Source organism: Ictalurus furcatus, chromosome 5 (assembly GCF_023375685.1).
Source record: "Ictalurus furcatus strain D&B chromosome 5, Billie_1.0, whole genome shotgun sequence".
NCBI classification, from domain to species: domain Eukaryota; kingdom Metazoa; phylum Chordata; class Actinopteri; order Siluriformes; family Ictaluridae; genus Ictalurus; species Ictalurus furcatus.
In genome coordinates, this window is record NC_071259.1 from 20,082,991 (window position 1) to 20,099,277 (window position 16,287).

At 39.0% G+C, this 16,287-nt stretch overlaps 1 protein-coding gene across 1 annotated transcript; it reads left to right on the forward strand.

Moving 5' to 3' along the window:
• Positions 1 to 1,377: 1,377 nt before the first annotated feature.
• dnajc5aa (DnaJ (Hsp40) homolog, subfamily C, member 5aa) lies at positions 1,378 to 16,264 on the forward strand. Its single transcript, XM_053625085.1, has 5 exons — positions 1,378 to 1,708; positions 10,353 to 10,484; positions 10,773 to 10,986; positions 11,376 to 11,547; positions 13,516 to 16,264. The coding sequence occupies exons 2-5, from the start codon at positions 10,375 to 10,377 to the stop codon at positions 13,623 to 13,625; spliced, it is 606 nt and encodes a 201-aa protein (XP_053481060.1). The 5' UTR covers positions 1,378 to 1,708; positions 10,353 to 10,374; the 3' UTR covers positions 13,626 to 16,264.
• Positions 16,265 to 16,287: the final 23 nt, after the last annotated feature.

The window sequence follows — 16,287 nt, forward strand, 5'->3', positions numbered from 1 at the left end:
TGTGTGATTAGAACGCTGGGGAAGGTGAATGAATGCGTGTGTGGGAAGTGTAGTCCTCAGCGGCCATGTTTGTAGTTAGCAGTGCTTCCCGGGAAACCGAGTCGTGGCTGGGCTGAGATATGACAAATAGGATTTGAAGGGAGTGACGTACAGTCATGAAGCCAACTGTAAAGTATTCATCTAGGTATCAGGTATGACACACACCTTTTACATTTTTTGATATTTAATAAAATAAACTATTAAATCATATGTAAATTAGATATGAATATATATATATATATATATATATATATATATATATATATATATATAAATAATTAATAGGACATCTATAACTTTTTTGAAGAAACCCATTCAATCCAGTACGGGTCACTTTGACCCCCTTTATGCATCCGTAAAGGTTTTTTTGGTTCATGCATTGTAGGGTTAACAATCAAAAATCTAAAAGGTGTACCTGACATACCTGACACCTAGTCAAACACCTTACAGATGGTTTTGTGACTGTACATCATTCCCTTCAAATGCTATTGAGCTTTAAATTATGGTATATTTTGTGTATGGGCTCATTCTGTAATGAAATACATGGCAATATTTACATATGATTTTATATCTTATTTTAATAAATATCAGAAATCTAAAAGGTGTGCATTATAGCTGACACCTATATGAACACACTACAGTTGGTTGTGTGACTGTAAGCATGAGCGTAACCACGCATTCTTTGGGGGAGGGTCGTGTCCCCTCCAATGTTGAGGAAATACTAATCTGTCCCCCCCAATATACAGTACAAAATATTTTCTATATGCCCCCCTTTAATGAACCCTGCCAACGGATCTGTCTTTTCTTCATCTATTCTATTTATTTATGTCTATTCCTTTTTAAAACATTTCCGTTTGTTAAGGAAAATAGGTGTGTGCCCCCCTCCAATTGTACACTTGGTTGCGCCCATACTCAACGCAAGTTCGTTGACATATTTTAGCAGCTCAGTCTGTAAGAAATGGAGACAGCAGCCAACCGTAGAAAAGTGCAGCAGAGCATACGAGCTTTTTTTCAGACAGTAAGTTACTAGATACCTAAATAGTAGGTAACCTTAGTTTAGTATAGAAGGCATCATACCATGGCTTGGTTTGTTCTTAAGAACGTCAATTAACTTTTGATATTTGCACACCCACGAAGTAGGCTAGGCTAACGTCAGTTCCAGTTTTTGACCATTAACGTTACCTTCACTTGCATATCCTCCCCCATGTCCACACCATGGTTACGCCCTTGACTGTAAGTCATTCCCTTCAAATGCTATTGAGCTTTAAATTATGGTATATTTTGTGTATGAGCCCATGCAGTAATAAAATACATGACAAAATTTATATATGATTTAATAGTTTATTTTGTTAAATATCAAAAATCTAAGAGGTGTGCATTATACCTGACACCTAGATGAACACTTTACACTTGGTTACGTAACGCCGTTACATGTACTCCGTTATTCCCCAATCCTGGTTAGTACAGTCTTCACCGCGCTTTAGTTTGGCGGGTACGCGCACGCCGCTACGCGATTGTTGGTGGGCGGAGTCGCGCGAGACCCTTCTTCTGCTGCATTTGAGCGTTCACGTAGGCGCGCGCGGCTCACGGGGATGCGACCACGAATTTAACGCCACTGTTACTGCACTGAAATAAAACCGAGACGCAGTTTGTCGAAGCCGACAAAAGGGTAAGTCGCCGTCTTTTCTTGGCAGTTTTTATACATGAAAACGTAGCGTTTTCACAGTTATGGTCATGTATTGGTTCTGTAATGTCCTATAATATTGCTTTATCCCGTGCAGAGGAAGTTCAAGCTAACAGGCTAACCAATATGGATGCTATGGTGAGCGCTGCTAGCCAGTGTACTGTTCATATGATGCGGTGACTAGCAAAATGGAGATTAGCGACTCTGAATCTAAGCGTTGTAGTAATCCGTCAGAAAATGTCAATTTGAAGTCAGTTCTTCTAAACAGCTACAATACCCGGGGATATTTACTCACATTTTATTTTCACCACAATGACTGGTCGTGATTTCAGACCAGCGGCGCTCACTAGTCCGTGTCTAATGAATGGCGAGGCCGTTTCACGCTTCTCCTCCTCTTCGATGCAGGATAAAGGCGAAACGCGGTTTTTATCTTTATTTATTTATTCAGCCTATAATCTGCGCCTCGACGTGTAGCTAAACTGTTTTCTGGGTCTGATTCCACCTGAAACCGTACATCCGTGTTCCCTGATCAGAAATGTTGCCTTTAAGCTTTACTAGTATCCTCAGCATGCATTCCTGCCATTAGGGATTGTCATCTACATATATTAATATGGTGTAATATATAGATAATATAAAGACTTGCTTGGTGATGCTTATGGGAGAAATGTTGCAACAATTCTGGGGTCTTTAGTTTTTTTGTTTTTACAGACATATCTTGGGAGTTTTCCTTCAATACACACATACATTTATAATATGTATGTAATAATATGTAGACAGATAGGGTACATAGTGTTGTGCAATGAGCTAAATTTATGTTAATGTCTCCTGACCTGTATATCTGGGAGCTGGTCTCACATCCACACATTCATATCTCACTAAAACGCACGGCACACAAAGTATGGGAAGGTTTGCACATGTTTATAATTTCTCTCCTGTTAGTGTCTTGGATGCAGTGCAAATTTTTGAGTCTTGTTAAATTCCCCGTTGTCGAGGCTTCTTTTCCAGGCTCGTGCACCATCACGGTCATGCGTTGCATTGGTCAGAGGCTGGCAGTGCTGAGTAAACCAGCTGAAACAGGGGAGTCAGCGGAAGGCTGCACAGTGGACAGGCACGAGAACCTCTTGTGCCAATTGGAAATGAGCCCAAGCCATGCCAGACATGCAACTAGCGGCGTGGTACGGTTCTAGACACTAGATTTTGCAAGGACTGTTATGAGTTCCTAGCTACCTCAATGAGGGTTCTATATAGAGGGACAAATTTAAGTAACCTTATAGTGTTAATTGAAACCGTTCTTTCTCTATAACTGTATACAATCCACACTTAAAGGAACAGATTTTCAGTTTATCTCGGATATAGTCGATGAGCCAAGCCAAGACATTGTGCTTCTTTAGCTTTGCACTGGTGCTATGAGGCTCATGACCACCAGCATGATGTAAAATGTCACTAAACGCTCGGATCATACGCTCACTGCAAACTGCATTGATTTGCTAAGTAATCTCAAGTAAACTTACCAGGGTGGTTTATAATGGCCTTGCTTCACCTATGTACAAAAGTATGATACATACTGAGTAACTGTAGTGCCATCATCTTTCACTGCTGTACTTCAGTGTCAGTCTAGGCAGGCTTTAGGATTTTGACCTATTTACTGTTTAGCAATCTCAGAAAGAAGGCACCTCTACCGGGTTAAGTTCATATAGGGTAAAGTGATCTCTAATGAAAGGCTAAATAAACTGAGCAGTTCATGAGAAAAGGGTGAATCAGCAGATGAATCATGGGTAATTCTTCTTATTCTTCTTATCATATTGGTTGATCTTGGATTTGTAAGCAGACAGGAAAAGCACATTTCGTAAACACACTGTGGGAACTCTCTAAGGCTATTTGGACACTACACAATCTATTACTTTCAACAGTTTATCCATTTTCCTTTATTATTATTATTATTTTTTAATTAAAGCATCCTCCTGAACCCATTTAAACTGATTCTGAATGTTTTTGCTAGACCGCCAGCTAAGCAAGCCTTGATAAGGCATTTTCACTTACTTACTGATTATATGCGAGTGGCTTGGAGCTCCACTACAGTAGGTGGCTCTGTGCACCTAAAACACGAACTTGATAGTAAAGTATGCTGATAATAAAACTAAATAAAAATTAAGGTTAGGGATGCATCATTACAGATACTGCGAATGGGTTTCAGTCCTATAGTGATGTCTGTGATATTTAAAAAAAAATATTTTTTATAAAATGCTCCGGTACCAACGTCTGATACTATGTTTCATAAAACGTCATGCTAATGAACAGATGGCACAGAATGCCGGCAATCTGGACTTATTTCATGATTAATAATAGCAATCAAAGCAACACCAGCTACAACCTGTGTTCTGTAAAAATATCAAGGAGCTATAGCAACTTCTTAAAATACAAGTAATCTGATAAAACATCCTAAACATAAAACTCAAGCACAAGGAGTTAATTGCTAGTAGCATACAACAGCAATAGACTCTACCTTGAATGCTGGCTAGGAGAGAAAAGTGTCTAGGTGAATTAAAATTACAACTCTTAAACAGTGAGTTGTTCCTGATGATCAGCCACTATAGGCTGCTGACCTTGAGGGATTCTTACTTGAAAGCAAAACCTGCTCTTTACAACTTCTACCTAGCCAGTCAAATGTAACTAGTGAGGCTAGTGAATGCACTTTATTTATAAACACCTGGCTAACATTAACAAGCCTGGTTCATACACATGCGTGTCTTTCATGCCCACGATGTAAAGCAAGGAAACAGAGCTCAGTAAAATGCGTAATGTCCATGATCGAGTTGATTACTTATTTCTGTATCAATATTGGTATTAACAAGTACCAAAAATACATGTACTTGTATTGAGATTGATGCATTACTGTTGGTGCATTCCTGATTAAAATTGCCTTTAATTATTTTTGAATTTGTCATATTCTGTAAATCCAGCTATTTACACCTTTAACGCTATGTAGCATGCCACAGTGCGCTAAAGCACAAACCGTGCAGCACCATGACATGTCCAGCTTATCTTTCATAAAAACTGCAAGCCAGGGGCATTGCTAGATGGGCTCGAGCCCCAGTAAAATATTGCTGTGCCCCAGTAAAGCTTTCCTGATAAATCATTGACTGATGAAGTAGATTACAGTAGATAGGCTTTTCTATACATTGAATGTTATTTGCATTATTTTAATTATTTAAAACATGAAGGCTGATTGTAACACCAGCTGTAGTGAAAATATCCTTCACATCCTCTTCACTAATAAGCCCCACCCGCCTCGCTGTGCTCCTTCTCCTCCCTTCTCTTGTCCCTCTGTGGAAACCTCGACTCGCAGTCAATTATTACAAATATACTTGCAGTTATTGCCGTGTTAATGGGTAGTGTGTGAATTTGTATTTACTTGAATGAGGACATCCTGTTTTCCAGATCTAATTTATTTGGCAGAGATTTGATCAATAATGTTAGCTTGTTAACTGCTAAAAGATTGCTTGCTTATCTCTTCTAACTTGGCATTCTGCCACAAACCATGTGATTTAATCATCATCAGTGAAAACTTTTTGATGTGATTTGTTCATTTAGAGGGCTAGTTAGTTAGTTTACTCACAAAAATGCTAATCAAATACACCTGCCTGTAATTTTCAAGTAATCCTGAAGACTTTGGTTAGATTTTTCAGGTCTGTTTGATTAAGGATGGAGCTGAACTCTACAGGACAGTGCAGTGGCCCTCAGGACCAGAGTCACCCATCCCTGGTTTAGTAGCTAATTTCACAGTTTCAGTGGCCTCTTCCAGTATATTGTCTGGTATTTGTGTAAACAAAACATGATTAATTTGTTTTTGGGGGTCTGATGAACTAGGATCGGCGAGGGTGGATTTTAAATAAAATGAAAATGTTTATATATTTGTTGTTTTTATATACAGGTTATTTCACAAGTCACGTCTGTATCATTATGATGGGATTTCGAGTGCCAGCTTTGTGTTTCAAAAAATCATTTCTTCTCTTGTCTTTTTGAACGGAGTGTATAACTGTGTGTATTTATTTCAGGAATGTGAATAGAAATTAGATAAGTGTCAAATAATATGCAGACTTAATAACATGCACTGATGAAGTTAATGTTAGTAATTGTTTAAAAATTACCATAGTAAAACAAGGAATAAAAATATGGAGTTTGTCATCAACCAAACAGTAACCAAACAGTTTTGATAACTACAAAAAGTTTACGTAGGCAATTTAAGCAAAACCCTTTACAGTAAATGAAAATGTAAAATTGAACTAATGAAATGGTCTGCAGCACATACGTACATTAATGTTTGCTACATAATATGATTAAAGAAATAAACACTACTCCCAAAGTCACCAGAATTGAATGCTTTGGTGGTGGTGTTTTTTGCAAAACAAAAGCAAAAAAAAACAAGTGTTCTCACTGGACCCTCCCAGTACTTTTGTAAAATTCTTGGGGGCCTGTGCCCCAGTAGCGATCAAACTCTAGAAACACCCCTGCTGCAAACTAGTGCTGAATATACTGATAGTGGGCACAGGTGATGAATATATACAATTTTATTATGACCAGAGACTGAGAAGAACCTTCTGCTATAGTTTAATGCAGTATTGATCAGTCCTCCATTTAAACCTCTAATTAATGTAAGTGGCTTCAGTGTTTAAATCTCGCACCGATGTGCACTATATTGACGCTGCAAGCTGCGGCTTCTTCTCTGGAAATGTTGATTACAAAATACACTTTGGAGCTTTTAAAAGATTTGTTCCAGATTTTAGTAGCCTACACTGTTGTTTGCAGAGTTTGGCTCATGTAAGCAAGAACACTCAGAAATGCCAGCTGGAGAAAATTATTCCACTGTTGTTCCACTGATTTTTATTACGAAGAAACCGAAGCTGAATGTTCTCGTGCGGCTATAGTGGGGTTGAATCTTGCATTTATTTCAGGGAAACCCTCAGTAATAGCTGCCTTTGTCTCTCTGACAGAAAGGAGGACAGCTATGATTATCAGTAGAGTCTGTTATCACATTGCTGTTGATTTAGACAAATTGAGGCTTCGTGCTGTTTCATTCTTCATATTGATCAGGGAAAGGTTTGTTGGCCACATTGCATGGATGCTGTTGGAGTGATAAGCACACTCATCAGTGTATATAACTCACGATGGAGTCTTGGAGTTGTCTGTTATGCGCCCACATGAAATTCCCAGAGCTCTGGGGCTGTAATCGCAAAAAATATTACAAACAGTTCTTTTAAGTGGGACAAAACATTTCTTAGTGAGCTTCTTCTTAAAACATATTCATTAAAGAAACGCCTCTTGGCATTGATTATCAGATACGATACTGCGGGATAAATAGAAAATGAGTTATTAAATACAGGAAAAGAGATATATTCTTGCATTTTACTACACTTTAACCACTGTTGGCAGTGCTCCATTAAATCCCTAAATCGTTATGTTTAAGTACTTATTAATTGTCTGCACTCAGATTCTAATGGGAGATTATTGTTTTATTAAAGGGAAGTGCACATGGAGGGTGAACCTGTTATGTAGGCTAATACCAAAGCTTCTTTAGCAAGGCAGTGGTCGTCTTGGAGGTGTGTTTGGGGTTGTTATCATGCTGGAATACTGGCCTGCGGCCAAGTCACCGAAGGGAGGGGATCATGCTCTGCTTCAGTATGTCACAGTACATGTTGGCATTCATGGTTCCCTCAATGAACTGTAGCTCCTCAGTGCCGGCAGCACTCATGCAGCCCCAGACCATGACACTCCCACCACCATGCTTGACTGTAGGCAAGACACACTTGTCTTTGTACTCCTCACTTGGTTGCCGCCAAACACACTTGTCACCATCTGAACCAAATAAGATTATCTTGGTCTCATAATCCATGTCCTTAGTCTACTTGTCTTCAGCAAACTGTATGCCAGCTTTCTTGTGCATCATCTTTAGAAGAGGCTTCCTTCTGGGACGACAGCCATGCAGACCAATTTGATGCAGTGTGCGGCGTATGGTCTGACCACTGACAGGCTGACCCCCCACCCCTTCAACCTCTGCAGCAATACTGGCAGCACTCATACGGCTATTCATTGAGGGAACCATGAATCCCAACATGAACTGTGACATACTGAAGCAGAGCATGATCAGTATGCATTATTCCAGCATGATAACGACCCCAAACACACCTCCAAGATGACCACTGCCTTGCTAAAGAAGCTGAGGGTGGTGATGGACTGGCCAAGCATGTCTCCAGGCCTAAACCCTATTGAGCATCTGTGGGGCATCCTCAAACGGATGGTGGAGGAGCACAAGGTCTCTAACATCCACCAGCTCCGTGATGTCATCATGGAGAGGTGGAAGAGGACTCCAGTGACAACCTGTGAAGCTCTGGTGAACTCCATGCCCAAGAGGGTTAAGGCAGTGCTGGAAAATAATGGTGGCCACACAAAATAGTGACAGTTTGGGCCCAATTTGGACATTTTTACTTAGGGGTGTACTCACTTTTGTTGCCAGTGGTTTAGACGTTAATGGCTGTGTGTTGAGTTATTTTGAGGGGACAGTAAATTTACACTGTTACACAAGCTGTACACTCACTACTTTACATTGTAGCAAAGTGTCATTTCTTCAGTGTTGTCACATGAAAAGATATAATCAAATATTTACAAAAATGTGAGGGGTGTACTCACTTTTGTGAGATACTATATATATATATATATATATATATATATATATATATATATATACCTATGTAATGTAGGAGTTACAGTACTGCCATAGCAGCCACTTATTGGCTTTTTCAAAATGATGACAATTGTGTAGTTTTACTAACCAAACAAAATCAGTTTTGTTTTTATTTATTTATCCATACTGATGTTTTTTTCTCTCTTTTTAGCCAAATTTGACTAAAGAGTGCCATTCATAGCACTTATTCAGAGTTTTTCTCCTACATCAAATTAATCAAAGGTCATTTAGTCACCTTAACTACGAAGTGCTTGTTGGGGTTAAATGAGTCGGTTCATCATGAATAATTTGCATTGGAGGACATTAATATCATAAACATTTGAAAAGCATTTGAACTGTGACATATGTTCTAACAGCCGTCGTGTAGCTGACTAGCTTTGTTTGGGAATAAACATTCACAGCTCATTTGCCTGCATTATCATGCAAATTTAAGACGATGTTTTGTGTTTCAACATAAATCGGAGGTTCAGTTTTCTCAAAGGCAATACAGAGTTCCCGTTTCACTCCTCCTGAATCGGGCAAAACGCAGGCGGCTATAAATTGTTAGAAGGAGACACAGTGTAAAATGTAGACTTGATTGACTGAATTTGATATTGTACAAACTTACAGTATGTACACCCTATAGTTAGTATATATAAAATAGTATAAAATGTTCAGTAGTTACATCAAGTACAGCATTAAGTTTTTAATTTGTATGGCAGGCGTACATGTTACTCTACTAAACAGTGCTTTAAAATAAGTCAAGATTATTAACGTTAACCCCTAAACTGCTGAAGGACCTAATTAAAAGTATTAACACTGCAGTACTCTTTACCGTATGTGACACACATCAGATCAGTCCTTTCCTTCTCAAACCTATAAATGTGTACAAACAAGGCAGTTAGTGTAGCAGGAATGCATGTTGTGTGTGTGTGCACATATATAAATAAAATAAATGAATGAATGAAGACCACAATGGGAAAAAAGATCAGAGTCACATAACTTTTTTTTTTTGGAGTTGTGCATCCACAGTTGTTGATTGAGCATTGAAGAATGATCTCATAAATGTACTTGTATGATAGAAAGATCAGGGTCACAGAATTTTCCATTTAAAATAAAGCCATGCTATGGAAAAATGATCAGAGTCGATAGCCTACTGTGAGAAAATGATCACAATCCAGTCACATGACCGAAATTAGCCAATAGGGTTTGAGTAATGGCGGACGCCCAGCTGCGTGAATTTCATTGTTAACTTACTGTCAAATTTCTTCAGCATATCTCATTAGTAATTGTTCTCAGCAAACTTCAGTTCTAGATCAAACAACATGGATGAGTATCCTCAACAGACTGATAAACCAAAGAAGAGACAGATACATGGAAGTAAGGCAGAAAAAGCCAAGAAACAATGTGTTATGAATCACGTCATCGGTGAATTGTGGATAATATTCAAGTTGAGATTGATGTATAATGTAAATTCTGTGAGTTTTCAGTATTTAAGTGATGATGATGCTCAGTTGAATAAATTAGTATAAGTTCATCACTGTATTACTGTGAATACCCACAAAAGAAAGATCAGAGTCCGCACAAGCATTTTTTCATGCTTCACTTAGCACAATATAAACAATAATGGCTGGTAACTTTTGGTGTCTTCCTAAAGACTATGAATGGGTCTAGTGAACATATCAATATTTTCTCTGTTCTCAACTATTATGACATAAGAAGGTTCTGAAGTTCTAAATTCAAATTTTGGAAATCAAGCACAATGTGACTCTGATCGTTTTATCATTGGTGCCTTCAAATATATAATAATTCACACACACACACATGCATATATATGTATGTGTGTGTATGTTTAAGATGTATATAAATTATTAATAACTGCTTTTATTAAGCGGATTTCTTGTTTTGCAGATTGTTAAGAGCGTAAATCACCATGACTGAACAGCAGAGGCAGCGCACCCTCTCCACCTCTGGAGAATCCCTCTATCATGTGCTGGGTGTCGACAAATTGGCCACTAATGATGACATCAAGAAGTCTTACAGGTGAGTGTGAAATGTCTGTAAAATAGACTAAACCATACTTGACAGTAGGGATGCACTGTGCACACCCATACAGATAGCTGATAATGAGCTAATACAATCATTGTCTAGCTAACCGTGTCAGTCAACGTAACAGTTGTTCATGAAATAAAATGTCAGTGCACTGATTTGGAAATGATTTCAAATTCGAACCCATACCAGTTCAGGATTTCATACCAGCCCTACACTCCAGTTGACCAACATATATACAGTAGTTTGTAACACTAGCAATTGTCAACCTCTTTCTCAAAGGAAACTGGCCCTGAAATACCACCCTGACAAGAACCCAGACAATCCTGAGGCAGCGGACAAGTTTAAAGAGATCAACAATGCCCATGCCATCCTGAACGACCCTACCAAACGCAACATTTATGACAAGTATGGCTCCCTGGGGCTCTACGTGGCCGAGCAGTTTGGAGAGGAGAACGTCAACACTTACTTTGTCCTGTCCAGCTGGTGGGCCAAGGTCAGACTATGCATAAGAAATGTCCGGAAAGTTTATTTAGTCCCCTCAGAAAGTATTGGAATGGCAAGGCCAATTCTTTTGTTTTTGATATCCACTGAAGACATTTGAGAACAGAACATGATTTCAGCTTTCATTTCCTGATATTTACCATAATAGCGTATATGTATTTATTTTGCATGTTTGTTTGCTTATTGAATGTTTATTTCACATCAACAAAAAGGCAGTATGTTTAAGGAGCTTATAGTTTCACACCTTAGCTATTAGTAGTGCATCTTTTTTAATACATTATATACTTACTTAATACATCACCTGCTTATGGATGGCTCTGTTTCTGGTTTCTGGAATAAGCCTGCTCCCTGTTCTGTGGTGTTTTCTGTCTCCCTCTGCAGGCTCTCTTTGTGTTCTGCGGCTTGGCTACAGGCTGCTATTTCTGCTGCTGTCTGTGTTGTTGCTGTAACTGTTGCTGTGGGAAGTGTAAACCACGGCCACCTGAGGGACAGGATCAGGAGTTCTATGTCTCTCCTGAAGACCTGGAGGCCCAGCTGCAGTCTGACGAGAGAGGTTAGATGCCACACTGTAACTTGCGCTGTGGACACGTTCCAGTTTTGTAGTCTGTTTAAACTCTTTTATGAAATCGCTCAGTGTTAATTTTACAGCGTGGTAGTGGCTGTAATAAAATGTCTTCTTTATGTTAAAACTCTCGCATCTGAACAGATCCAGGCTAAATGAACACAGCATGACTGAGTTTCTACCAGGTTTCGTTCCTGTAAACCTAGATGTTTGCATCACAAATGGTGATATGATCATAGAAAACTATATTGATATTGTGTTGTATGTGGTGCTTTACACCAGCTGTAGATAACCTTGTAATGACCAGTTTAATCATTCTGCAGGATCTTGCTCTTTAACTGAGTGTGGGAACAGTATGAAGGTGACCTCAATCCTATGAACTAAATTTTAAGACGTTCAAAACATCACACCAAGTCTGGTGTGGATTTCAACACTGGTTAAAAAAAGAGATATAATTTGCTGATTGTGATATGTGCATAATACAGACAATTTAGAAAACTTTAGAAATGCCTTTGGTGCAAATTAATGTGGCCGTGTTTTCTCCCCCCTTTCCTGTCTCTCAACATTCACATGGGTATCTATTATAATGCCTTACCAAGTCATGTGTTTTTAGGGCAATAACACAGTATTTTCTACATGCACTTAGTCGGGGTTTCTTCGTTCACTACACTTGAGAATTGTGCAAATAGTTTTTGTTTTTTTTAAAACCCTCATAGTTGTTTAGAATATAGTACCTATGGAAGGAGGAATGTCCTGGTTATATTTTGAAATAACATACAGACGTGTGACAAATTAAAGGGAAAACACTAGCTCTGTTGTGCATTTTGCTGGCATGGAACATGCAAATCAATGCAAAGTTTTTTTTGGGTTTTTTTGTTGTTTTTTTTGTTCTCCTATGATGAAGCTTTTCTATCCTGATGAGAGTGGTCTCTTTCAGGATGACAGTGCCCACATCCACAGGGTACGAAGAGTCACTGAAGGGTTTGATGAGTATGAAAATGATGCAAATCATATGCTATGGTCTTCACAGTCACCAGATCTCGATTCAATTGAACATCTATGAGAGATGTTGGTGCAGTGTATTAGCCAACACTCTCCATCACCACATCACCATCAACAAAACACCAGCAATATCTTTTGGAAGAACGCTGTTCATCCCTCTTTATAGATCCAGAGACATGTAGAATCTATGCCAGGATGCAATGCAACTGTTCTGGAGGCTTGTGACGGCCTAACACTTAGTAAAACACTTTATGTTGGTTATTCCTTTAATTTGTCACCCATCTGTAGATTCATCTCAGTCGAATCAACAATGTATGGATGTACAATAGTTTTTCGTAATTTCTCTTGAAGGGTGCTAGTAGTACACATTATGAAGCAAGTCAGTTTCTGCTGCAGCACATTTAAATTCAAGCATGAACTGTAATCCTTTACATGTCCTATGATGAAGTAACACACAGATTTCTTTTCACAAAAGTTTTCCCCCCCATTTTCCCTCAATTTGTTCATCTACCAATTCCCACCCACCAGCCAGCTCTCCCTTATCATGCAACAGCTACTAAATCGAGAGGGTGAAGGGCTATCACGTGCTTTCTCCAAGACAATGTGAAGGCAGCCAACCACAACTTTTTTCAAATTGCTGCTCATGTTGTGTCATGGAGCGGCATAACACACGCTGAGGAAAGCGCTATTTGCCCTCTTCCGCATACATGAGCTCACAGATGCCCACGATTGGCTAGTGTCGCTGTGATTGATAGGGGAGACAGAATGTACCATCCCTCCAACCCAGAGAGCATGAGCAATTTTGCTCTCTTGGATTCCTGTCCATCGATGGCTGTGGCAGCATCAGGATTCAAACTCCTGATCTCTGGACAATAGGGCGAATGCTTTTCTATTGCTCTCGGGAGCCCCAAGTCTCAAATCTTTGCTATTGTAAATGTTCTCTTTGTGGTTAAACAGAGGCTGGTGGAGGCGAGCCCATTGTCCTGCAACCGTCAGCCACAGAGACCACCCAGCTAACATCCGATGGCCACCACACCACCTACCGGACCGACACCAGCTTCAACTAATTCCGTCTCTCTCCAGCTGCCATGCTTCTCCCACCCCTGAGTCTGAGGAACGAGCAGAGGAGCAACTCCAACAACTTAAAAGAAAAAGCCACCATTGGCAGGGAGAAAAGCCAGTGAGAGAGGAATGCAAGCTGAACTCTTTCAGACATTCCCACCCGGTTCTCATATCCACCACCATCACCATTCTTCCAGAGTGGCATACATTCACGTCAGTGTAGCTTGAAAATAAGGAGTTTAATTGGGGAAAAAAAAAAGAACACAAGATATTTTCTCTCTTGTTGTACTCCGTCTTTTTGGCCTTTGACTTCCAGACTTGCCTTTCCATCAGCCTCTTCTCCAGCCAAATTAGTTTGCTGTCCTATAGCATGCACTGTTCCCCAATCAGCATTGCATGCTTTCATTCTTCCCATTGCACTTCAGGGGGGACAGAAATCGGACACAAAGTAGGTTAAATCAATAGTTTTAGGCCTTTGTATATAGTATACTGTCCACTCTGTGTTAACTGTCTACACTCTGTGTCTGCGTCTTATTACGTCTGAACCTAAACACTAAATGCAATGCTAGTCTTTAGCATCACTGTTCCCCCCCCATCAGTCATTTGAGTTTAATAGACGAAAGTGATGCAAAAGATGCTGCCAAACACATGATATTTCCAAAATATATTTTCTTAATCTTTATTTATGCCATCTGGATTCTTCAGTAGTGTGTTGAAGCGTTTAAAAGGATGAACCAAAACGAGTATCGGTCACTATTCAGAAGTCATGCAGTGTGGGTGTTGGTGTGCGTAGCAGCCTGATCAGGCTATTGGGATCTCGTCTTCGTAGCACGTTCTGATTCTTAGCATCAGTCATATTATTTAGCTCACTTTGCTTTGGTATTGTCCCTGTACTCACGTTTTAAGGGATTTACAATTGAAACACGTTGTGTTCCATCATATCAGCCTGTACATCCCCAGTGTGTATGTAAAGAGGAAAGAAAAAAACGTTTTTATATAGATATACAATGTACACCTCCCATGCGTATGTACAGTATATGTATATTTTGTGCATTTTTACTTTGTAATTGTTAGCTCGTGTTTATTCCCGTGTGTTATTGCTCATGGTGATGTGTGATAATGGTTTGTTAGAGTGCATCTCCCCTCCCTATTTGCGCCAAGAGATCATGGTGATTGTGAATGAATTACCTGTGCTAGATGGAAGTTGTTTATTCAGCAGCAAGTGTCTTTCACTGCAATGTGTTCATCAGATTTAAAATAGGATAAGGATTTAATGTCAGCAGTGTAATGAAAAATTTCAATAACTAATTGTGTAAAATGACATCAGGCATCTGAACGCCATTACACCCTCTTTCTCTCTGTGCTTTACTGTTTTTGGAGCATCATGTTTCCATGTGTTTTGATTTCATCACCATGTTATTGTGTCATAACTCATTTTCTTTGTAGTTTGAGTGAAATGTCTGTTGGCAGTGATGGACAGTTTTTCACCCCTGTACAGATTATGTAGTGAATTTATCAGTGTTTTTACCAGATGTTCTTTGAGCCAAGGTGTGACATTCCTCCATTCTTAGCATATGAACAGGGTGATTTAAAAAAATATTAACATGCATAACACTACACCACTAACACATTTCTTCTTTACTCCTAAAGGAAAGTAAATTTTTACTAAAATGGCAACAGTACTGAAAACTGTATACAATTTAATAACCACTGAGTGTTAAAAATATTTTTTTGAATCACCCTGTACATTTTATGATAGAATCAATCCTAAGTGTAGGTAGTGCTCTGTTTACATTTTGTTGTGTAAAGTTCCTATTTTGGATTTTCACGGTTGCTGTACAGTAAAACACAGCCATTTGAAGTTGCCATACATGTGCACATCTCCCTGACCAGTCATGCCAATGCCAAGCTGCGTATCATTTCTACATCTCTATTTTTTTTTTTTTTTTTTTTATACACACCTTTATCACCTGCCAATCATGCACCCTAAATTCAGGGTGTTGTGCTATGTTTAGTGGCGTATGTTGCACTGCACTAACCACATCACCAGCCTTGTTCACTCTTCTTTCTTTGGATTTTAAAGGCTAAAAACCATTTCGCAATTGTATACACTGAGCTTTTGAGCACAGTTCTCTGCAGATGGATATTCTGTGTCTGACACTTTCCTCCCTTGTGTGTCCCTGCTCTTGATGGCTTTTGATGGTTGTTTGCATCTGTGGTCCTTCCCTGTGCATTTCCCTTCCCCTCCACAAAATTACACTGGTTTGCCCATTTAAGGGTTCTACATTGAAATGTTGGCAAATACAACGTTTAAGTTAAATGCAATGGAGTAACATGGGCAGGACACAGTTCCTTAAAATGTGTGTAATTATAGTGATATGGTAATCCGTTGTTTTTCTATTTTATTTATGACCTTATTTTGTCATGTTTTTAAAGACTGTCCTTGTTTCAGATGGTATGTTATTTGGATGTGGCTGTGAAACTATGCTACTCTTAGTTAAATGGTCAAGGTCTCATGTACATACACAGAATAATGGAGTATAACTATGGACCTTTTTATGTTGTAGCATGGTTATTGTCTGTCCAAAAGAAAACATACATTTATCTGATTTGCTGGTGTAAAAATAAATGTTTATGAACATTTCAAATGTTTCTTCTCTGCTTACA

Coding starts and splice junctions, on each gene's coding strand:
- dnajc5aa (XM_053625085.1), top strand. CDS start 10,375: ATGACTGAACAGCAGAGGCAGCGCACCCTCTCCACCTCTGGAGAATCC. Junction 10,485..10,772: donor GACATCAAGAAGTCTTACAG/GTGAGTGTGAAA, acceptor TCTTTCTCAAAG/GAAACTGGCCCTGAAATACC. Junction 10,987..11,375: donor TGTCCAGCTGGTGGGCCAAG/GTCAGACTATGC, acceptor CTCCCTCTGCAG/GCTCTCTTTGTGTTCTGCGG.